At 28.4% G+C, this 24,471-nt stretch overlaps 5 protein-coding genes across 5 annotated transcripts, besides 3 other annotated features; 3 read left to right on the top strand and 2 right to left on the bottom strand.

Annotated features, from left to right (window-relative positions):
- Window positions 1–447: part of a mobile genetic element that runs on past the window's edge.
- Window positions 448–597: 150 nt separating this feature from the next.
- TVAGG3_1036550 (uncharacterized protein) lies at window positions 598–2,238 on the bottom strand (the record flags this gene model as incomplete). The annotated part of the gene is made up of 1 exon (XM_051255341.1): window positions 598–2,238. One exon carries the CDS (start codon window positions 2,236–2,238, stop codon window positions 598–600), a length of 1,641 nt encoding a protein of 546 aa, XP_051080915.1.
- Window positions 2,239–5,597: 3,359 nt separating this feature from the next.
- On the top strand, window positions 5,598–6,599 carry TVAGG3_1036540 (regulation of vesicle fusion; the record flags this gene model as incomplete). The annotated part of the gene is made up of 1 exon (XM_001580302.1): window positions 5,598–6,599. One exon carries the CDS (start codon window positions 5,598–5,600, stop codon window positions 6,597–6,599), a length of 1,002 nt encoding a protein of 333 aa, XP_001580352.1.
- A 497-nt stretch (window positions 6,600–7,096) lies between these two features.
- Window positions 7,097–8,134: a mobile genetic element.
- Window positions 8,135–9,311: 1,177 nt separating this feature from the next.
- On the top strand, window positions 9,312–10,231 carry TVAGG3_1036520 (uncharacterized protein; the record flags this gene model as incomplete). Its single annotated transcript, XM_001580303.2, has 1 exon — window positions 9,385–10,104. The coding sequence occupies one exon, from the start codon at window positions 9,385–9,387 to the stop codon at window positions 10,102–10,104; it is 720 nt and encodes a 239-aa protein (XP_001580353.1).
- Window positions 10,232–10,653: 422 nt separating this feature from the next.
- TVAGG3_1036510 (chromatin organization) lies at window positions 10,654–11,844 on the bottom strand (the record flags this gene model as incomplete). The annotated part of the gene is made up of 1 exon (XM_001580304.1): window positions 10,924–11,820. The coding sequence occupies one exon, from the start codon at window positions 11,818–11,820 to the stop codon at window positions 10,924–10,926; it is 897 nt and encodes a 298-aa protein (XP_001580354.1).
- Window positions 11,845–11,987: 143 nt separating this feature from the next.
- TVAGG3_1036500 (ATP-dependent RNA helicase family) lies at window positions 11,988–14,063 on the top strand (the record flags this gene model as incomplete). The annotated part of the gene is made up of 1 exon (XM_001580305.1): window positions 11,988–14,063. The coding sequence occupies one exon, from the start codon at window positions 11,988–11,990 to the stop codon at window positions 14,061–14,063; it is 2,076 nt and encodes a 691-aa protein (XP_001580355.1).
- An 80-nt stretch (window positions 14,064–14,143) lies between these two features.
- Window positions 14,144–14,180: a mobile genetic element.
- Window positions 14,181–24,471: the final 10,291 nt, after the last annotated feature.

Genomic DNA, 24,471 nt, shown 5'->3' with positions numbered 1-24,471 from the left:
AATAACTGATTAAAATATGATTTCTCATTTGTTATAGTTTTGATTTCACTGCATCATCTAGAAAAATGAGTGAATGCAAAAATTCTCTATCAAAATTTGAAATAGAAAGTGTTTCAAATAATTCATCCCGTTGTTTATCAATAATTTTATCCTCTAATCCTTGCTTTTGATTGTATTATATAATTCTTTATACATTAAAAAGTTTTTTAAATAATCTTCTGCTTCTTCTTGAGATAAATAAATAATTGGAATTTTGATTAAATGCTTTAAAGATTCAAATGTATCATCTGAAGGTGAACCTGAACGGTTGATATAAATTAACACATGTGAATGGGGGGAAGTGTTAGCAATAATGATAATTTGTTTTAATATCGTTAATGTTTTGCCTTTATTTTGTTTACCAATTGCTGCAGTGATTGAATTTAAGTAACATTCAGAATATGGAATTTTCATTAATTTTTCCTTAGATAGAGCATTTCTATTATCACTCAATGCTTCATTAATCATATCATCTACGTATGTATTATATACTCCTGCTAATTCTTCATAAGGGGTGGATGAATTTAAATCCATTTAATCAAAAATAAATTTATAATTTTAAACATTTCTATTCATCAATATTTCATCATATGAACTTCTATACTGTGGTGGTGTTCCTGTTGGATGATATTTCAAACCTTCATCCGGTGTCCATGTCCAATATGTAGTCCTAGTAAACCAAACCTGAGGAGGATTTGTCACCTTTGAACAGTAAGTGTCATTTACACCCTGAATGATTGGATAAGCTTTCACTTGTACTGTAACTTGTGAATTGAAAGTTTCTAATCCATCAAAGAATATACCCGCTCCATCACGTTGAACTGGAATAGTGCATAAGAATGAAGTTTGGTCTTTCCATGTTCTAGCTAATGGCACGCCATCATCATCATTCAGTGGTCTAGTTAATGAGTCCTCGTATTCTTCCGTGCATTCATTCACTCCATCTAAATCAGAAGCTTGAAGCATACGTGTAAAGAATATGTCGCCCACTGTTGTCATCGCTTGATCGGGGAAGTTTCTGGAATCTATAGTGACCTGAAGACCTCGAAGCATTGGATTTTCTAAAACCGTTCTTTGCATTGCATTCTTCGGAAATGCTAACACAACATCTGTAACATTATGAAGAGCGTATGAGAAATCTGAGCTAATACCTTCAGGAGTGATGCAACCTCCATTTAGTGAACGAACGTCAATATGTTGAGCTGGAATCATGAATGGATCTTCCTTACTGAATAAACGTGGTATTGCTTTAACTGATTCTTCAATTAAACCGTATCCTGGTGTAATGCATTTATCCTCTAAAACTTCCATCTTTGTGCATGAAATAATAACGTCTTCAACTGTTGCGTCAGCAGATGTAGCGGCTAAGCCTGTAATTAATTTGGCAGGAAGTCCGATTTGTTGGAATTTGCGATCATATTTATAAACATGATTCATAATCTTTTCATAATTTTCATCAGTTATCTTTTCATAAACGTAATTTTGTAAATCAGCAACTCTTAACGGGTCAACCTGACAAAATACTAAAGTATCCCTGAAAACATAATATTTAAGAATGATATCACCAAATGATTTAGGATAATCATCGAACGCCTGAAATGCTAACAAATCATTTATCGGAATAATCATATCAAAAATGACATCAACTTCTTCATTTGCTTTCTTGAAAACTTCTGAAGGGTCAACATATTTACCACATACTGAGTTATCATATTTTTGAACATTATTATATAACGAATGAACAAACTTTTTAACTTTCCTTTCTGATTTTGGTTTATATGTTGCAAATGCGAAAGATTCACGGGCGCAATCCATCTGAAGATAACCGACATCACCTCTTTCACTTTCTGCTTCTAATTGTTTAAAGCTTTGATTTGATGATTTGTAACCAACGAATAAACGCATGCATTTAAAAGCGGCATCACATGTGAAAGCTTTATTTGAAACTAGAGTTGCTTTAACTTTGCGTTTAATATATGTGTCACCTAATTGGTTCACATCATGAGCCGGATTTGTAATTCTTAAATGAGTTTGTTTATCATCAAAATATGGAGCATCAGAGTCATAGCATGAACTTTCAAGTTCTCTATAATATCTTCTTCCATCATTCTTTGCGAATATTTCATTTATCTTTTCGAATGAATGAAATACATTTCCATTAATCGGTTTAGTGTTTGGCACTAAATAGTTAGTCGTCATTTATTATTAAATAAAAAATCAAAATTAAAAGATGAAAATGAATTTTTAATTTTAATGAAATAATCAACTATGGCTGCAGGATTCTTTAAGAAACTGTGGGATAAAGTAAAAAGAGGAGCGCATAAAGTTTGGGAAGGGATTAAGAAAGGAGCAAATTGGATATTTAAGAATAAAGAAGCAATTAGTGACGTTGCTGAACAAATAGCACCTAATGTTCCGGTAAGGGAAGTATTAAATAAAGGAGATAAGGTTTATCGTCGACTACAACCGATACTAAGATAAAAATAATATTTATTTATTTTTCCACTATCTACCCCCTATTTTATTAAGTATTCCTTCAGCAATTCCACCAACTGCGTTACCTGCTTGTGCTCCCATCGCCGGATTACCTGCTTTAGCACCTAATACTCCTCCTATGATAGTTCCTGCCGTTTTCGCTACTGGTGCCAAAAAGTTTGCAACGGGTTTAATAATCTTTTGATGAACCCAACTTGCAGCTTTCTTAATTCCTTCCCATAATTTTTTAAAGAATCCTGCCGCCATCTCTGATTTAATATTAATTAAAAAATATATTTCATCACTTATATTCTAATTTTTATTTAATGATAAATGAAACCGATTTTAAAAATAAATGAAACAGAGGAGGAAGAAATAAATGAAAGTGAAAATGTTCAACAAAAAATAAACGTTGTTAAACCAATTACTGAAATAAAAATTTTTTCATCTGTTGATGAATTTAATGACTATTATGCTAATAATAAAAAATTATTTGAAGAATTGACAACATGTAAATTGAATAAAATGTTTAAAGTTGAGGACAGAGTCCAAGACCCGGAGGGTCATGGATTCAAAATTTCAAAAATAAAAGGTGTTGTTAGTTTAAAATCTATTCCTCAATCAAGAATCACCTCATTAATGAAAATTGATGATTTAACAAAAAGAATAGAAATTATTGAAGAGCGAATAAATCAAATTATTGATTTCATAAATCATGACTCGTTGAGCCCGGGTCCTTAAAGTCCATCACTGAGTTCAAGGTTATATTCATCAAATATTTCATTATTAAATGCAACTTCTGCTAGTTTATTTATTTTTTCAATACGATCATTTGAAAGTCTATCGTTTAATTTTTTGAAGTTTTTCATTTTCTAGTTCTGAAACTTTATTTGGATGATATTTAAACCCGTTAAATTCTTTTCCTCAGTTTTGATCATTAATTTACAAAGAACTTTTGTGGTTGGAATTCGTTTAAACCATTTATCATTAATATTTGTTATAAATTCAATATCTGGAATTAATTCCCAAATTTTTGCATTTTCAATTAATTTATTATCAAATGCAAAAGCAATAGGTTTTAATATTAAACTTACCTTTATAATATATACTTTCTACATAATCATCGAAATAAACATCTACTTGTTTAACATTTTCAAGAATTGGTGAAAGAACATCCATTAATTGATTGACGGTTACGAATCTTGATCCACTCATTTTCATACGAATTAAAAATAAATTATTCAAAAATGTAAGACATGAATTTTTAAAGTTTATTTTTCATTCATGAATGATAATTATATCTGATTTCTTTTACTCTCTCATACATACTAGATTTGAAGAATTCGGAACTTTTACCATAATCTCCTAAATGTTTTCTTATCCCCAACGTGTGCCAGTTATTATATGAAACTGAATAAACTTTATCTTATCTTTACACCTTTCATCACTTCCAATATATTTATATCTCAGTTTTGATTTAGCATTTTCATATTCATTAACGTTTAATAATTCACAGTCTTCCTTTTAAATTGATGTTTAAGATATTCAGGATTTAATACTCTACGTTTATATGCTCCTAACTTAGTTCTAAAGGTTTTTCTACAAAATTTAGGAATTCCATCCTCTTTAATGTCATCAATGATTTCCATTTCGTTATTTTCAATTTCTTCTTCTCGTTTATGAGGTCTTTGATTATGACTCCATTGATTCCATGAAATTAAATATTCTTTATCATTATATTTATACATCATTAGCTTATTTTGGCTTTCATATTCATTTAATAATTCACAATCTTCATTTTTAAATTGAAGTTTAACCCATTCAGGATTTAAACAATGTTTAATTAATCGCGGAATATCTGACATCATCTATATATAGCTTCTTTTATAAAAGATAAAAAAATAAATTATTTTAAAATTAATGTTAATTTTTTAATGATTTATAAATAAATATATTTTAATGCATCGTCTATATATAGATGTAACAAAAAAAGTCACTAAACCCGCACTCATCTACTACTCAAGTTATTTTTTCTGGATAAGATATTATATGGATAATTGGATAGAAAATACAATTCTATAATCTTGTACCTGGTTTAATTAAGCTAATTGTCATCAGAAACTTGTAATTTTTATGAATTTCAGATTTTCTTTTCATTACTGCTTTTCTTAATAGGTCAAGTTCTTATTTACGTTATAAAGTATGATATTTACAAATATCAAGTTATCGTGTTTTTTGAGAAATTATGAGAAACAAACAAAAATGAAAAAGATAGGAATAGCAATGAATAGTGATGTGGGTATAGAAAATGTAAGAGATATGAATGCAAAGCAATCAGTATTTAGGACATTGACCATAGATTTCGAAAAAAAAATGCTGCATATTGAGCGAAAACTATGATTATATTATAAGGATGTCATTTAAAGCATAATGAAACTATTCCCTTTTCATTTTAATCGAATAAGATAGTAAAGATTTTTGAATTAGCTAGAAACTGATGAGATGTTTTCACAAATCAGATTTTTAATCTCTATAATGCATAATTCACTCAATATCTCAATTTTGATATTGCGAGATATTTTTGCTATCGGTTTCGCAATTTTGACACAATAGCAAGAGGGTTCTATAAGCATTATTATCAACGTAGAATCTGAATATCATATCAGAACATGTCGCAAATCTGACATTTACCCGACCAAATAGCAAAAATAATTGAATACTTTTCGCAAAAACTTTAAAAATCGATAAAAATATGAAATATAGATATTAAAGAGACTTTTTATATAATATTCATAAAGATTTTCCAAAAATATGATACCGCAAAATTAAAAAAGTAACGTCTTGAGTGGAGTCAAAGGTCGAAATTGCTAGCTAAATGTTTTTTTAGCGAAATTGCGTATTGTACGTTTTTTTCGCAAAACGAAACCCTTACATGATCAATTGATTTTTTCAAAAGATTTTGAGTACAGAGACTTAATTAAAAATACATCTAGATAACATATATAACAAAAATTTTTATTTAAAGTTCAAACGATATCTTTCAATTTGTTTTTCAATCTATTGCTCTTTTTTTTTTCTCTCCAATGACTCAAAAACCTAAGCTCGATAGATATGGATACAGTGTTAAAGGCGAAACAGTTGCGTCCAAGAAAGAGCAAGAGATGGCTGCATTTGACTCTAGGAAAGAATCAGAGAGAGAATTGAAATGGCAAAGAATGTTCTTAACTAATGATTTTTCAAAGCTAGAAACTCGATTAATGAAAGGAATACCAGATACTTATAGAGGTGAAGTCTGGAAACGACTTATTTGCAAAGACTGTTTAGATCCATTAAAGGTTTCTGAATGGCCAACAGTTGAATCACTAATTCCAAATATTTCAGAAGACAAGTGGGTAGATGAATATGAATGCTGGAGTACAATTGAATTAGATCTGGATCGAACGATGCCAGATTGCGCAATGTTTTCAAGCGATATAACTAGAAACTCATTAAGAAACATACTTAGAGCCTACTCTCTATTAGATAAAGAGCTAGGCTACACTCAAGGAATGGCTTTTCACGCAGCTATGCTTTTGTCTTACATGGATGAGAAATGTGCATATGCATGCTTCAAGGAGATGATGATGTCTCCCAATTTCGGACTTCGAAATTATTTTTTACCAGGATTTCCTCGTTTAAATGAAATCTCGAAACTTTGGAAAATCGTGTTTGAAAGACAATACAAGAAAATATATCAGCGCTTTGAAAAACTTGGAATAATCCACTTTATGTACTTACCTCAGTGGTTTTTATCGGCTTTTATGAATCAGTCATTTTCACCAATTTTACGCATGAGCATATACGACAGATTCATTGCCCACAAAGGACAAGCTCTACTTTCATTCGGACTCGTTATAATTTCAAGGCATAAGGATTTCTTTATGAAAGAACAGATGGAATCAATTCTACCGGTTCTCCAGCATCCTTACATTTCAGAAAAAATGCGTGATTGGCGCTATTTGATGAAAAAATATGATCAACATTGGATTGACGAACGTACTTACAGGAGACTCTTTGCAAAAGCTGGTTTGGAGTATTTCCCGTGAGTTTAGGCTATGAAATCAACAAAAATACTTAATTTATAATATTTATTCAAAAAAGACTCAAAATTACATGCTGCTACTATTACCATGCCGTTAGATCAACAGTTATAAGACTAATTATCAATGATTTCTAATCCGATCAAAAAAATTATTTTTTTTTGAGTATTTTTTTTTCAACCAAAAATTTATTCAATCCAAAAGCTAGTTATATTATGAAGATCATGATTTTCTCATTATTTTGATCCGAAAACACCGAAATTTTTTAATCATAATTTTTTTTCAGAGAAGTCAAATAAGTAGTTGCATTTATATATTAACATTTGCATGGTTTATATAGATTCATCAACGATTCTTTATCCTTTTCGATCATTCCATATTTTCGATCGAATTTTTTATATTATTTGATTACAGCTGGCATGAAGACGAATTATTCATCTTCTAACAGCCATTTTTGCTTTTTATTTGTTTATTGTTTTAAATGTTTTTGTATTTTATTTTAAGGGTGCACACGAGAGGATCATGTAAACTTCAGAATTTAGAACCTTATTTTTAGGCATTATCTTGGCTACCTATTTAGGCTCGAAAAGCAAAAAATATCAAAAAATACAACTTGAGTCCATTATGACCCTTTCATGGAGGTAGTTTTTATCCGCTAGTATTTTCCCTTTGAATCTCTTTACAATTCGAAATCAAATTCAAAACTCAGTAGAAGAAAGGAAGAATCGACTTACTACGGTTGTAATACGAATAAATACATATATTTAATTATTTTTATTTACATAATAATTGTTTGAAGCTCATATTCCATCAAATTTTTAAATAAAAACATTAAAATGTTGAAAATGTTCATATATTTTAATAGGGTTTTGGCACTTTATTGAGGAATTACTACATACATAGTCGAACTGAACTTGATATTTTGAAATTTAAATTATTTATCAAAATTAATTTAACTTGAAATTTATAATTATTTAGTCATATTTTGCATAATTCTAAGTAGATTTTGTAAAAAATCAAGAAAGAAAAATTTTAACGTGCTTTATTTTTTCTTTTTTATAATAATACATATTATTATATAATTAACATATTCATAATGTTTCACCCTTTCAAAAATATAATCCTCCTCCTCTCAAATAAACGTACATACGGGTGGCCTCTTTTTTCAAAAAATTAAAATTTGAAATTTTGGGCTCAAATATTAGAGATTTTTTCAACCTTCAACGATATATGTTGTCTATATCAGACCTCCTTTCTTTTTGATACTTAACATTGTTCCTAAATCTTAGCCGTTAAGGCTGTTCTGAAAATATTTTTTTTCGAAAAAATTCGAAAAAAATTCTTAAAATTCAAAAATCCCTTAATTCCTGAGGATTTTGAGAAAAAGTTTTTACATGAACATGTGTATATTATATGAAGTATATTGATAAGGTAAAAATCAAATTTTATTGCATATTCATCGAGAAAATAAACTAACGAATCCCTCAAAATTGAGAGGGTAATCCTCCTCCTCTCAAATAAACGTACATACGGGTGCACCCTTAATTTTCTTATTTTTGACATGATAATTAATGGAAACTTACAAACCAGTTCATATAATATCTATTGTCGCTGAGAAGAAGGAATTTTTATCGTGTATATAATTTTTTCAATAATTTTACTTCTTTTCACTATCATTCAAACGAAAAGAAAATCACATTCAGATATAATATCATATGGGATGTATTAACAGTCATATCGAGTATATATTGACCATATTTTGAAAAATTACAAGATCATATTGCACCACAAATCAAAATGGCTTTTACGCTGATGCAGACAAGATTTAGGTCATTGAAATAAAGGATTAATTGACAGTTTTTCCCTGATTATTTGAATGAATATCATCATGAATATGATTTTTGATATATTTCTATACAACAAGATGCACTATGACGACTCACATCTCCATCAAAACTAATCAACTTCTCAAAGACCTAATGGATGATTTCTGAAATCTTTACAAAAAGAGTGGATTTTTGGCATAATTAAGTCATTTCTGAACAGAAGACACACCTGATAGTTTCCATCGGCCATACTGCCTCACATATACAAGCATATTATTCTTATAACTCATTGACTCCTTAGATAACCATCTCGTCTGGACAATCACCATAATTTGCTTTAGATTTCTATGCCAAAGACAAAACTATTACAAAAAACACACCGAGAGATAGTATACATAAAACTTTTCCAAATATTGATCGACCATTTATGGCTAATGCTCAGATTTTTCGTTTCGCTTTTAAAAGCGCATCGATTCAAAGAAATCATTAGCAGATCCACATATGCCACTAAAATAAGTAATAAAATACTTGAAGAAGCCAAAAAGAATTTTCAATTGCCAAACTCAATTTATTGTTCCGTTCTTCAGCATAAATTGATTCTTAAACAGCCTAAATCTTCCGAATAAACATATACTTGCCATATTTGGCCTGATTTTTATGAATGAATATATGTCTCGTTTTGTATTCTTGTTTTAAAACATAAAATATACGATTTTCCATAATTATTGTTTAATGCTTTAAATAGTGCGACGTGCAACAAAGTCCGAAATCTTGGAGAGGAGAATCAAATTTGGAAATTTTGTGGAACCTTTTCAAAAATGCGACTAAACAAATTACAATACTAATACTCATAAATAACTGTGCCTAAATTCCTAGCACGGTGCAATTTTATGCATGTTGCCAGTAAAAGTGAAATCATAGAAATTGAACGGATTTGACGGCTCTTGACACTTTTATTTGTTCGCATGACCGAAGAAGCCCCAGTTCTCCCAGTTAAAGTAGGAATCAAGCAGTCACAGTGGAACTCTGTTGACGTCGGATCCAATGCCATCGAGGTTCCAGAAAACACCAAGTTTGCAAAGAAGAAGAAAAACGTATATTACGAGGACGACAACTCAGATGAACGCCAGCTTCTTCGCTTAGCCAGAATGCAGGAAAGATACGAGAAAAAGGTCGCTGCAGAGAGATCTGTATCTCCATCCAAGAAGCAGGAGACTCCAGTCGAACAAATCAGAGATGAAGCTGCTGAAGAGGTTAAGAAATCTACAAGCAAGAACAAATTCTCTGCTCTTATGGAAGAGGAAGATGAAGATGAAGCTCCAGCCCCAGTAGAGGAACCAAAGCCAGAGCCAAAGAAGGAAGAGAAGAAACCACAACAGAAGAAGGAAGAAAAGAAGCCACAACAGAAGAAGGAAGAAAAGAAGCCAGAGCCAAAGAAGGAAGAAAAGAAGCCAGAACCAAAGGTAGAAGAGAAGAAGAAGCCAGAGCCAAAGAAGGAAGAAAAGAAGGCTCCAGCTAAGAAAGCTACAAAGAAGGCTACAACACCAATTACCAAGAAGAAATCTACAAAGAAGACCTTCATGCAGAAGCATTCTTTCGATATCCTTCTTTTCCTGTTTATTGTTGTTGCTGGAGCAGCTCTTATCGCTCTCAATAAGAGTGGCGTTTTGGCTAAAAAGAACTAAGTCCCTGAGAAAACCAAGTCTATATATTGATATATATAACTTTTAATTAAAATATACAAGAGTTGGAAAATTACATTGCCACTTGCATTCTTTTTCTTAGGAATGTAAAAAAACAAACCATGGAATCGTCATTTGCAGAAATATTCATAAACAAATGAATTCTATTCCATCTGCTTTTTGTTTTTTTCAAAACACTCTGAATTTATTCATTTGTGAGTTCCATGATTTTATCAGGTTTTTGAGATCAAACTATTGTATAAGTCTTTAATAATGCAAAACCTTTAAATTTGAAACAAAATAAGATTGACCAAAATCTCTTTGAAAATTTTGTAACGTATATATGCATGAAATCTGAAGAATACAATCTAGCAGTCTGGAAAAATCATTTTTCAAGTAAAGATCGCTCAAAATAAATACGAAATCGTATCAAGAGAGTTTACATATCGTGTAGAAACGGCCATTATGATTATTATTATAATATTCAGCATTAGTAAACTATGTTTTACCATATAAAACTGCATTAAAACAAAAAATTTAATATAAAAATTCTCAGAAAGCAAAATACGATCAATTTAACTTGAAAAACAATTACAAATCTAATATTTAATGAGTTCTACGAACAATTAATTAATGATTTTTGAGATGATATCGGTACGATAACATTTTTCTTTGTTTTGATGAAAGAAAATCAAATGATTTCAATGTACAACTTCTCCTATCTACGGTTCATTAACAAAAATCATAGTTTTGACATAATATGAAAAAAGCTTGACAAAAACGGGCCAAAAGCTATTCAAATCTATATAATATGAGAAGTTATTACTTCTGGTTCTTCCTTTTGTACAGATCCCAAACAGCAATTCCTCTATCATCGCCAGCACTTGCGAAAATATCGTTTTCGGCGAAAGCGACAGTATGAATACCTCCACGGTGATGTTTTAATACAGCAAGTGGAGTCTTCTTCTTTGCATCAAACAATCTGACTCTTCCATCCCATCCAGAAAGGGCCCAGATGCGGCCATCACTACGAACAGCGATATCATCGATGCCTGCGTGTGGCATTTCGTAAAAAGATTCATGAGAGGATGGAGTTACATCGTAAACACTTTTTTCGCTTCCTCCTACGAGACAACGCTCTTCTCCAAGCATGCAAATGGAAACTGATGGATCAGTACGACCTAATGTTGCTGTCCAAACAGGTTCAATCGAGTTTCGATTGTCGATAACAATGACATTTGAATCTTCAAGGCAAACACCAATATAATTATCGTAATATGATATATCCATGATCATACCATGGTCTTTGAGTGTAGAAATAGGGAACCAATTCGAAGAATTCATATCATAAATACAAATTTTCGCATTGAATGCATCTGCGAAGTAAATATCAGTATCATGAAGTCTGCAACCAGCAAAACCATGTGATTGATCTGTGGCTACTTCAGTTATTTGCTTCATTGTGTTAATATCGTAAATTAAAAGTCTTCCAAGTCGACTATTTGCGCAAATAATGTTATCGTTGGCACAAGCACGCAACAAACCATCATCCCCTTCTTTGAATTTGCTTAAAATGTTTTCAACACGTCGAGTTTCTAAATTCCAAACAAATAATTCATTTCCTGTTGATGTTGAAATGAGTTTTCCTTTGTGAAAACATACAGATGTAACGGATTGTTGATGTGCACGAAGAACAGTAATTGGTGGAGGTGGTTCCATACAAAATGAATTTTTATATTTTTTGATTCGATTATATTCTTCTCAATTTTAGATTTGAATTTTTCGGCCAAGATTATTTGCTGAATAAATTATTAAACATTAACAGCCATCGAGTACCCTCCTAAATTCTCTATTAAATAAGTTTATTTTTCATATTTTTTGAATAAATGCATTTGGAAAATCAGGAAAATAATCGAAAAAATCATGAAATTAATCCATACGAAAACAAACCTTATTCAACAGAGTATTACAGAATACTTGAAACTCGTAAAAAACTTCCGGTTTACGAATACAAAGATCAAATTTTAAAAATCGTTAGAGAAAGTAATGTTTGCATTATCGAGGGTAATACAGGATCAGGTAAAACAACTCAAATACCACAATTTATACTTGAATCAGGAATTTTAAATCCAAAACAATCAATGATTTGCTCTCAGCCAAGAAGAGTCGCTGCAATCAATGTAGCAACTCGTGTTTCAGCAGAACTAGACTGCAAACTTGGTGGGATTGTTGGTTACAACGTAAGATTTGACAAATGCATTTCGGATCAAACAAAATTAATTTATATGACAGATGGACTTCTTCTTAGAGAGTTTCTTCTCGATCCGTACCTAAGAAATTATGGAGTTATCATCATAGATGAAGCACATGAAAGAACAATAAATACAGACATCATTCTTGGCCTTTTACATCAAGCTTTATCGCATAGAAAAGATTTAAAGCTTATTGTTATGTCTGCCACTCTAGAAGCAACTAAATTTACAAAGTTTTTCACAATAAATGAAAAAATTCCTCCTCATCTATCTATTCCTGGCCGATTACACCCAGTTACAATTGAATATGAGACTGTGAAGGTTGACAATTACGTAGAAAAAGCCATTGAAAAAGCAATTTTTATTCATGAAAAAGAAGGATCAGGCGATATTTTGATATTTTTGACTGGTGAAGATGAAATTGAGCATTGCTGCAGTGTATTGAGATCAAAGCTTAAACCAGAACTAGCTACAGGAGCGAGAATTTCCGAAATTAAAGTATTTCCTTTATATTCTTCTTTGCCATTGATAGAACAGACAAAAGTTTTTGTTCCTCCATCGGAATCAGTGCGAAAGGTGATTGTTGCAACCAATATTGCTGAAACATCATTGACAATTGATGGAATTGTCTTTGTAATTGACTCAGGATTGGTCAAACAAACGATGTACGTACCGAAACGAAGAATGTCATCACTCCAAGTAACTAATGTCTCACGAGCAAGCTCTATTCAACGTTCAGGACGTGCTGGAAGAACAAGGCCAGGAAAATGCTTCAGATTATACACCGAAAAAGATTTTAATGAAGTTCTTCCCGACCAAACGGAGCCAGAGATCAGTCGCAGCAATCTATCAAGTGTTCTCTTGCTCATGCTTGCAGTCGGCATCAAGGATATTCCAGGATTTCCTTTCATCGACATGCCGCACAGACATTTAATTCGTGCGGCCATCGAGGAACTTCACTTTTTGGGCGCTGTTGACAGTAATTGTCAATTGACTGATATCGGGCGCTTGATGTCCCAATTCCCTTTGGAACCAGGATTAAGTCGTGCATTGATACAAGCTAAAGATTTCGGATGCAACAAAGAAGTTGCAGCTTTAGTTTCTTTGCTTTCTGAACAAGGACAAGTGTTTTTGAGGCCAAAGAAGGATCTCGAACGGGCATTGCAAATGCAGATGCAGTTCAAGAACCAAACAAGTGACCACATAACATTGTTAACTGCGTTTGAAGCTTTTACAATTTTCAAAAGTGAAAAATTTTGTAATGAAAATTTTCTGAATTTTCGGACATTGGAAAGTGCATTGAAATCTCAAGGACAGCTAATAGAGATGATGCAGAAAATGAATATTCCTGTTGTGTCCGCATCAAGGATTAATCCAAATAGAAACAAACTAATTTTACAATCACTTTTGACTGGATTGTTTACAAATGTTGCTTTTTATGATAAGTCAGGATATTTGTTTTCTGAGTGTTTGGAGGCAGCACCAATACACAGAGCTTCCTGCTTATGGGGAAAGACTCCGAAATGGGTTCTGTTCTCAGAATATGTGTTCACTGATAAAGGATACATAAGAACTGTCTCCGAAATCGATGAAAGTTGGATTGTTCCATCAAGTGAAGAATACTTTGAGTCAAGTAGATTCAAAGGACGTCCTGTTCAACAGATGTTTGCTAACTTATATCAGAAATACGCTAAAAAGCAAGGAAAATAATATATTTTTATCATGATAAAACTTTGTTGTTTGCTTTTTTTTTAAATTCTCAATATTATTTGCTCATATTCTTTGTAATGTAATAAACAGAAATTCATCAAAAGTGACAGCTCTCAATTTTTTGACATTTGTAAATTCTAAATTGAATGAGAAAAATGAAATAATACTAAGCATAATACAATATTCTAGATTTAATTATAATTAGGAAAAAGTTAGTTTTGTGAGTACTTTTCATAGGCATATAGAATGAAATCTTCTGAAAAATAATATCACATAAACTCATATTATTTTCTAATATATAACTATTTTATATAAAAATCAAATTTAATGATCTTAAAAGCGAAGGATAAACCTCAAAATTTACGAATATAATGAGTGGGAATAGGCGTAAAGCAAAAATTGATATTTCATATGGTTTTATGATAGATAAGCATTATATTCCCACTCATTATATTCGTAAATTTTGAGGTTTATCCTTCGCTTTTAAGATCATTAAATTTGATTTTTATATAAAATAGTTATATATTAGAAAATAATATGAGTTTATGTGATATTATTTTTCAGAAGATTTTGTGTTCTTCTTCAAAATTTTATTTTTTTATTAAAAAGAATCTTTACAAAATATACATTTACTGTAATTAATATTTAAAAACGTGCTCTATCAAAAGTTCCAAAAATTCAATATTTTAGCTTTTCTGAGGTGTCACTTTTTATTAAAAAGAATCTTTACAAAATATACATTTACTGTAATTAATATTTAAAAACGTGCTGGTTAATATCCTTCATTCATAAATTTATAACCAGCACGCATGATTTTGTTATTGAGACCAAAAGTGTCACATCTAAAATTTTTACAAAGCATGACAAGTTCAGAGCAGCCAAAAAACGAAAATTTTTGCAGTTACAGTGACCTTAAGCCAATTAAAGTATTCGAATACCCAGATCAAGCATCAAAAATTATTTGGGGCGTCAATTCCAATAATATTATAGAAATATCTTCACAAATTATCGAATTAATAGCAAATCACAAAATAACTATCCAAATGACGCTTTGTTTGATTAATATTTTTTCACAAATTCGTGTTAAAGAAATTAAATTATTTTCGGAACTTTATCAAAAGATATCAAACGCATTTTCATACATATATAAACCGAAAAATAAGAAATTAGCGACGCTTCTACATTATCAAGGTTTCAAATTCAAAAATTTCAATCCTGAATGGGAAGAAGAACAAATTCTTAATTTGTATTCAACAGAATCTCCTTTATACTATATTGCATGGGATAAAGTTGATAAACTTAAGAGTAAATTCCCAAATCTTGATATTAATAAGGAAATAGATTATTATATCACCCCACTTGACTGTGCAATTAGATATGGATCAGAATTGTGTTTCAATTACTTGAAAAATTTAGGAGCTGAATACACAAAATACTCCGAAAAATATGCTGTTAAAGGCGGAAATAATGACATTTTTATGCAAATGATAGAAGATGGTAAATCATTTGATAACATGATTAATATAGCATTGGATTATCGAAACTATGAAATTGCCGAGTATCTTAAATCAAATTTTGGACAAACTCCTGATTCAATAGCAGAAAGTATGTATTTCGGAAATTATGATGTTGCATCTTATTTACTAACTAATGAAGGAGATATCAACAAAATTTATAATCTCTTTCTTTTCATATTTATCATTGTTTTATATCATTCTCTTTCATTTCATATTTAACATTGTTTTATTACATTCTCTTTCATTTCATATTTAACATTGTTTTATAAGATTCTCTTCCATTTCATATTTAACATTGTTTTATTACATTCTCTTTCTTTTCATATTTATCATTGTTTTATAAGATTCTCTTTCATTTCATATTTAACATTGTTTTATTACATTCTCTTTCATTTCATATTTAACATTGTTTTATAAGATTCTCTTCCATTTCATATTTAACATTGTTTTATTACATTCTCTTTCTTTTCATATTTATCATTGTTTTATACCATTCTCTTTCATTTCATATTTATCATTGTTTTATGAAATTCTCTTTCTTTTCATATTTATCATTGTTTCATTACTTTATCTTTCTTTTCATATATATTATCATTTTATGAGATTCTCAATCTTTTCATATTTATCATAATTTTATCAAATTCTTTGGATATTAATGAATGCCCTCTTAGTATTGCAATCAAATCGCAATCAATAGAAATTGTCCAATTCCTAGTGGAGCATGGTGCAGATGTTAACATGAAACTTATTCTCTTTCATTTCATATTTAACATTGTTTTATGAGATTCTCTTTCTTTTGATATTTATCATTGTTTTATATGATTCTCTTCCATTTCATATTTATCATTGTTTTATTACATTCTCTTTCTTTTCATATTTATCATTGTTTTATATCATTCTCTTTCATTTCATATTTATCATTGTTTTATGAAATTCTCTTTCTTTTCATATTTAACATTGTTTTATATCATTCTCTTTCTTTTCATATTTATCATTGTTTTATGACATTCTCTTTCATTTCATATTTAACATTGTTTTATAAGATTCTCTTCCATTTCATATTTAACATTGTTTTATGACATTCTCTTTCATTTCATATTTAACATTGTTTTATATCATTCTCTTTCTTTTCATATCTATCATTGTTTTATACCATTCTCTTTCATTTCATATTTATCATTGTTTTATATCATTCTCTTTCTTTTCATATCTATCATTATTTTATAACATTCTCTTTCTTTTCATATTTATCATTGTTTTATAGAATTCTCTTTCTCTTCATATTTATCATTGTTTTATAACATTATTTTTCTCTTCATATTTATCATAATTTTATCAAATTCTTTGGATATTAATGAATGCCCTCTTAGTATTGCAATCAAATCGCAATCAATAGAAATTGTCCAATTCCTAGTGGAGCATGGTGCAGATGTTAACATGAAACTTATTCTCTTTCATTTCATATTTAACATTGTTTTATGAGATTCTCTTTGATTTCATATCTATCATTGTTTTATATCATTCTCTTTCATTTCATATTTAACATTGTTTTATGAGATTCTCTTTCATTTCATATTTATCATTATTTTATATCATTCTCTTTCATTTCATATCTATCATTGTTTTATAACATTCTCTTTCATTTCATATTTAACATTGTTTTATATCATTCTCTTTCATTTCATATTTATCATTGTTTTATAAGATTCTCTTTCATTTCATATTTAACATTGTTTTATAAGATTCTCTTCCATTTCATATTTAACATTGTTTTATACCATTCTCTTTCATTTCATATTTATCATTGTTTTATGAAATTCTCTTTCTTTTCATATTTATCATTGTTTTATATCATTCTCTTTCATTTCATATTTATCATTGTTTTATAACATTATTTTTCTCTTCATATTTATCATAATTTTATCAAATTCTTTGGATATTAATGAATGCCCTCTTAGTATTGCAATCAAATCGCAATCAATAGAAATTGTCCAATTCCTAGTGGAGCATGGTGCAGATGTTAACATGAAACTTATTCTCTTTCATTTCATATTTAACATTGTTTTATTACATTCTGTTTCATTTCATATTTATCATTGTTTTATAAGATTCTCTTTCATTTCATATTTAACATTGTTTTATGAGATTCTCTTTCATTTCATATTTATCATTATTTTATATCATTCTCTTTCATTTCATATCTATCATTGTTTTATTACATTCTGTTTCATTTCATATTTATCATTGTTTTATAAGATTCTCTTCCATTTCATATTTATCATTGTTTTATTACATTCTCTTTCATTTCATATTTAACATTGTTTTATGAGATTCTCTTTCATTTCATATTTATCATTATTTTATACCATTCTCTTTCATTTCATATTTATCATTGTTTTATGAAATTCTCTTTCTTTTCATATTTATCATTGTTTTATATCATTCTCTTTCTTTTCATATTTATCATTGTTTTATGACATTCTCTTTCATTTCATATTTAACATTGTTTTATACCATTCTCTTTCTTTTCATATCTATCATAATTTTATCAAATTCTTTGGATATTAATGAATGCCCTCTTAGTATTGCAATCAAATCGCAATCAATAGAAATTGTCCAATTCCTAGTGGAGCATGGTGCAGATGTTAACATGAAACTTATTCTCTTTCATTTCATATTTATCATTGTTTTATAACATTCTCTTTCATTTCATATTTATCATTGTTTTATGAAATTCTCTTTCTTTTCATATTTATCATTGTTTTATAACATTCTCTTTCATTTCATATTTATCATTGTTTTATGAAATTCTCTTTCTTTTCATATTTAACATTGTTTTATATCATTCTCTTTCTTTTCATATTTATCATTGTTTTATATCATTCTCTTTCATTTCATATTTAACATTGTTTTATGAGATTCTCTTTCTTTTCATATTTATCATTGTTTTATAAGATTCTCTTTCATTTCATATTTATCATTGTTTTATAACATTCTCTTTCATTTCATATTTATCATTGTTTTATGAAATTCTCTTTCTTTTCATATTTATCATTGTTTTATACCATTCTCTTCCATTTCATATTTAACATTGTTTTATAACATTCTCTTTCTTTTCATATTTATCATTGTTTTATTACATTCTCTTTCTTTTCATATTTATCATTGTTTTATACCATTCTCTTTCTTTTCATATTTATCATTGTTTTATATCATTCTCTTTCATTTCATATTTATCATTGTTTTATATCATTCTCTTTCTTTTCATATCTATCATTGTTTTATAGAATTCTCTTTCTCTTCATATTTATCATTGTTTTATAACATTATTTTTCTCTTCATATTTATCATAATTTTATCAAATTCTTTGGATATTAATGAATGCCCTCTTAGTATTGCAATCAAATCGCAATCAATAGAAATTGTCCAATTCCTAGTGGAGCATGGTGCAGATGTTAACATGAAACTTATTCTCTTTCATTTCATATTTAACATTGTTTTATGAGATTCTCTTTCATTTCATATTTATCATTGTTTTATGAAATTCTCTTTCTTTTCATATTTAACATTGTTTTATATCATTCTCTTTCTTTTCATATTTATCATTGTTTTATATCATTCTCTTTCATTTCATATTTAACATTGTTTTATGAGATTCTCTTTCTTTTCATATTTATCATTGTTTTATAAGATTCTCTTTCATTTCATATTTATCATTGTTTTATAACATTCTCTTTCATTTCATATTTATCATTGTTTTATAACATTCTCTTTCTTTTCATATTTATCATTGTTTTATACCATTCTCTTCCATTTCATATTTAACATTGTTTTATAACATTCTCTTTCTTTTCATATTTATCATTGTTTTATATCATTCTCTTTCATTTCATATTTATCATTGTTTTATATCATTCTCTTTCTTTTCATATTTATCATTGTTTTATACCATTCTCTTTCATTTCATATTTATCATTGTTTTATATCATTCTCTTTCTTTTCATATCTATCATTGTTTTATAGAATTCTCTTTCTCTTCATATTTATCATTGTTTTATAACATTATTTTTCTCTTCATATTTATCATAATTTTATCAAATTCTTTGGATATTAATGAATGCCCTCTTAGTATTGCAATCAAATCGCAATCAATAGAAATTGTCCAATTCCTAGTGGAGCATGGTGCAGATGTTAACATGAAACTTATTCTCTTTCATTTCATATTTAACATTGTTTTATGAGATTCTCTTTCTTTTGATATTTATCATTGTTTTATATGATTCTCTTCCATTTCATATTTATCATTGTTTTATTACATTCTCTTTCTTTTCATATTTATCATTGTTTTATATCATTCTCTTTCATTTCATATTTATCATTGTTTTATAAGATTCTCTTTCATTTCATATTTATCATTGTTTTATAACATTCTCTTTCATTTCATATTTATCATTGTTTTATATCATTCTCTTTCATTTCATATTTAACATTGTTTTATACCATTCTCTTTCTTTTCATATTTATCATTGTTTTATATCATTCTCTTTCATTTCATATTTATCATTGTTTTATAAGATTCTCTTTCTTTTCATATTTATCATTGTTTTATAGAATTCTCTTTCTCTTCATATTTATCATTGTTTTATATCATTCTCTTTCATTTCATATTTATCATTGTTTTATATCATTCTCTTTCTTTTCATATCTATCATTGTTTTATAGAATTCTCTTTCTCTTCATATTTATCATTGTTTTATAACATTATTTTTCTCTTCATATTTATCATAATTTTATCAAATTCTTTGGATATTAATGAATGCCCTCTTAGTATTGCAATCAAATCGCAATCAATAGAAATTGTCCAATTCCTAGTGGAGCATGGTGCAGATGTTAACATGAAACTTATTCTCTTTCATTTCATATTTAACATTGTTTTATGAGATTCTCTTTCTTTTGATATTTATCATTGTTTTATATGATTCTCTTCCATTTCATATTTATCATTGTTTTATATCATTCTCTTTCATTTCATATTTATCATTGTTTTATATCATTCTCTTTCATTTCATATTTATCATTGTTTTATGAAATTCTCTTTCTTTTCATATTTAACATTGTTTTATATCATTCTCTTTCTTTTCATATTTATCATTGTTTTATATCATTCTCTTTCATTTCATATTTAACATTGTTTTATAAGATTCTCTTCCATTTCATATTTAACATTGTTTTATGACATTCTCTTTCATTTCATATTTAACATTGTTTTATATCATTCTCTTTCTTTTCATATCTATCATTGTTTTATGAGATTCTCTTTCATTTCATATTTATCATTGTTTTATACCATTCTCTTTCTTTTCATATCTATCATTATTTTATAACATTCTCTTTCTTTTCATATTTATCATTGTTTTATAGAATTCTCTTTCATTTCATATTTATCATTGTTTTATATCATTCTCTTTCTTTTCATATCTATCATTGTTTTATAGAATTCTCTTTCTCTTCATATTTATCATTGTTTTATAACATTATTTTTCTCTTCATATTTATCATAATTTTATCAAATTCTTTGGATATTAATGAATGCCCTCTTAGTATTGCAATCAAATCGCAATCAATAGAAATTGTCCAATTCCTAGTGGAGCATGGTGCAGATGTTAACATGAAACTTATTCTCTTTCATTTCATATTTAACATTGTTTTATGAGATTCTCTTTGATTTCATATCTATCATTGTTTTATAACATTATTTTTCTCTTCATATTTATCATAATTTTATCAAATTCTTTGGATATTAATGAATGCCCTCTTAGTATTGCAATCAAAATTAAAGCAACAAATATTATCACTTTCTTAGTTGAACATGGTGCTATAAATGTCTAATAAATCCTTTTCCAAAAGCATTATTTTATATTGAAAAAAGATATAGTAACGTTGTTATTATTTAAGAATAAACATCTCATAATAATTTAATGCTAATTCATTGAACTAACACACACAAATTTAAAGATTATTACGCATTTCAGGGAATCAATATCGTTTTTCAACATATTCTGAAAAATATTCTTTCCTATCTAGACGATAATCCCAATAATTTTGTATTGTTTTTGTGAGACTAGCAAGACATTTAAAATATAACCATGTGTGAAACAATGAGTATGTAGAGAACGGACCTTATTCGAATAAAAAAGTTTATTTGGATTAACCGGCTGTAATTCGAATAAAGTCCATATGTAATTATGATTACTTTTGTAATTAGGAATAATTGAGTTTCTCGGAATTGAAAATTGAATGGAAATTCCAACCTTAATTCGTAATTCCAACCTTAATTCCTTAGTAATCAATTCAATTTCAATTCGAATAAAGAAGGTCTTATTCCAACTGAAAATAATAATAGGAATTTGGAATAAACTCAATTATAAGAATTAGGAATATTCATTTCCAAAATGGAATTAGGAAATGGATTAAGGAATTGACTAAATAAAATAGCAGATTAATTAGGTTCCTTATTTAAAATGATCATATTAATCATGAAGGATGATTTTTTAGTCTAATCCTGATAATAATCTTGAATCATTTTTATCTATTCCGATCAAACTTGTAATATTAACATAAAGTTTTGCTTTTTCAGTGATGTTTGATATTCCATCACTTTGTATATATTTTTCTCCCTTGGAGCAAATATCAATCAAAGGGATCACTTTGGAGGAACTGCTCTTCATACTGCAGCACAAAATAATAAAGAATTATTAATTTAGTTTCTTCTGCACCATGGTGCAAATATCAATGAAAAAGATGAAGAAGGAAGAACTGCTCTTCATTAGGCAGCATGGAATTATAATAAAGAAAGAGTTGAATTTTTTTTCATAGTGTAAATTTCAATGAGAAAGATATTGCTGGAATAACAGCTCTTCATATTGCAGATGATAAGATCATTGAATTTTATTGATATAAGAATTAAAGCTGACTTCCATTCAAATTTCCGATCACTGGGGTGAAGCATCATTGAAAATTAACCTCATACACCAGAATTGAAGGCAATGTCATTCTGTTGAAGGCTAGGGTTGTACAAACTGGCACGCCTGCTGGCACACCTTTTTTGGCCAGCTGGCACGATTTTTTTAAAAAACACATTAAAAAAGTCACTTTTTGCCCCATCTAATGAGATTTTTTTTACAATTTTTTTCCCCTTATTTTTCAATTTAGATATGATTTTAAGCTCTCCAAATTGAAGTTTACCTGATGTTTCTTAGTTTTTATGATAATAAAATGTTGCAAAGTTGAGTTTGGATTCAATAAATTTAAGAAAATTTTATTTTACAATGAAATTATAAGAAAGGATGTTTTTATCCTATGTCAAAGAGAATACATTTGTAGATCCCGACTTTTGACATGGTTGAAAATTCCAAAAAAAAATTCAAAATTTAAAAAAAAATTAAAAAATATAAATTTCATGTTAAAAAATGATTTTTGAAATTTTTTTGGAAAAATAGAATGTCATATTTTTATGTTTTATTGCTATTTTTTACGAAATCAATAAAATATTTGTTAATTTGGCTGAGATTATAAATAAAATCTTTCTAAATCTTGCAATTGATTGCTAAAATCTGTTTTATGTATTAATTGGCATTGAGATTCGTTATAAAAGAATGCGAATTATTTTGTATGAGTAAACGTATTTTGTAAAATTTCAAATTCTCTTCTTTCATTACTTACCTTAGATCTCTCGGCTTTTAGCTCTCAGATTTCGCTCATAGAACTCAGGTTTTAGTTATGTACTCATAGATGTATCATTACTGCCCGCAGATCTCTCATTACTACCTTACTAACCAGATCTTAACTCTCATTACTACCTTACTAACCAGATCTTAACTCTCATTACTACCTTACTCATCAGATCTTAACTCTCATTACTACCTTACTCATCAGATCTTAACTCTCATTACTACCTTACTAACCAGATCTTAACTCTCATTACTACCTTACTAACCAGATCTTAACTCTCATTACTACCTTACTAACCAGATCTTAACTCTCATTACTACCTTACTAACCAGATCTTAACTCTCATTACTACCTTACTAACCAGATCTTAACTCTCATTACTACCTTACTAACCAGATCTTAACTCTCATTACTACCTTACTAACCAGATCTTAACTCTCATTACTACCTTACTAACCAGATCTTAACTCTCATTACTACCTTACTAACCAGATCTTAACTCTCATTACTACCTTACTAACCAGATCTTAACTCTCATTACTACCTTACTAACCAGATCTTAACTCTCATTACTACCTTACTAACCAGATCTTAACTCTCATTACTACCTTACTAACCAGATATCTAATTATTTACATATGATTTCTCACATCTCACTCAAGTCTCATTACTTACCCTATCTTTTTAACCTTTTATGATAATTACTGAAATAACTAAATCCTTTTTTTAGTTTAATTCTGATATTAAATTTTTAAAATCTCTTTAATTTTTTGAACTACGCCTTTAATTTGTAATTGCCGATTTCACAGATTTGAACCATTTAATAAAATAACATTATTCAACTTAATCATATCAAACATGGTAGTTTGATTTTCAGATCTACATTTTAAAAACCTCTTTATTATCTTGAGTTATACTTTTATTATATAATACCTGAGTTCATAACTGAAAACTCTTAATTAGAGTACAATATTCAACTTAATCATAACAAGATTTGTTGAATTTCAAATTTGATTTATATCTTCCATCACTTAAAACTCTCACAGCTTACAATATAAGCTAAAAAGTATATTTTCATAGTAATAAAATTAATTATTAAATTTTTTACTTTTTCCTTTCCAAAACTAGAAAAAAAGGAAGGGAAAAGGGAAAAAGAAGAA

The sequence above is a fragment of the Trichomonas vaginalis genome, chromosome I, assembly GCF_026262505.1.
Source record: "Trichomonas vaginalis G3 chromosome I, whole genome shotgun sequence".
Classification (NCBI taxonomy): Eukaryota; Parabasalia; order Trichomonadida; family Trichomonadidae; genus Trichomonas; species Trichomonas vaginalis.
Note: the sequence above shows the minus strand (reverse complement) of the source record. Positions and strands in the feature narration are given on the sequence as shown.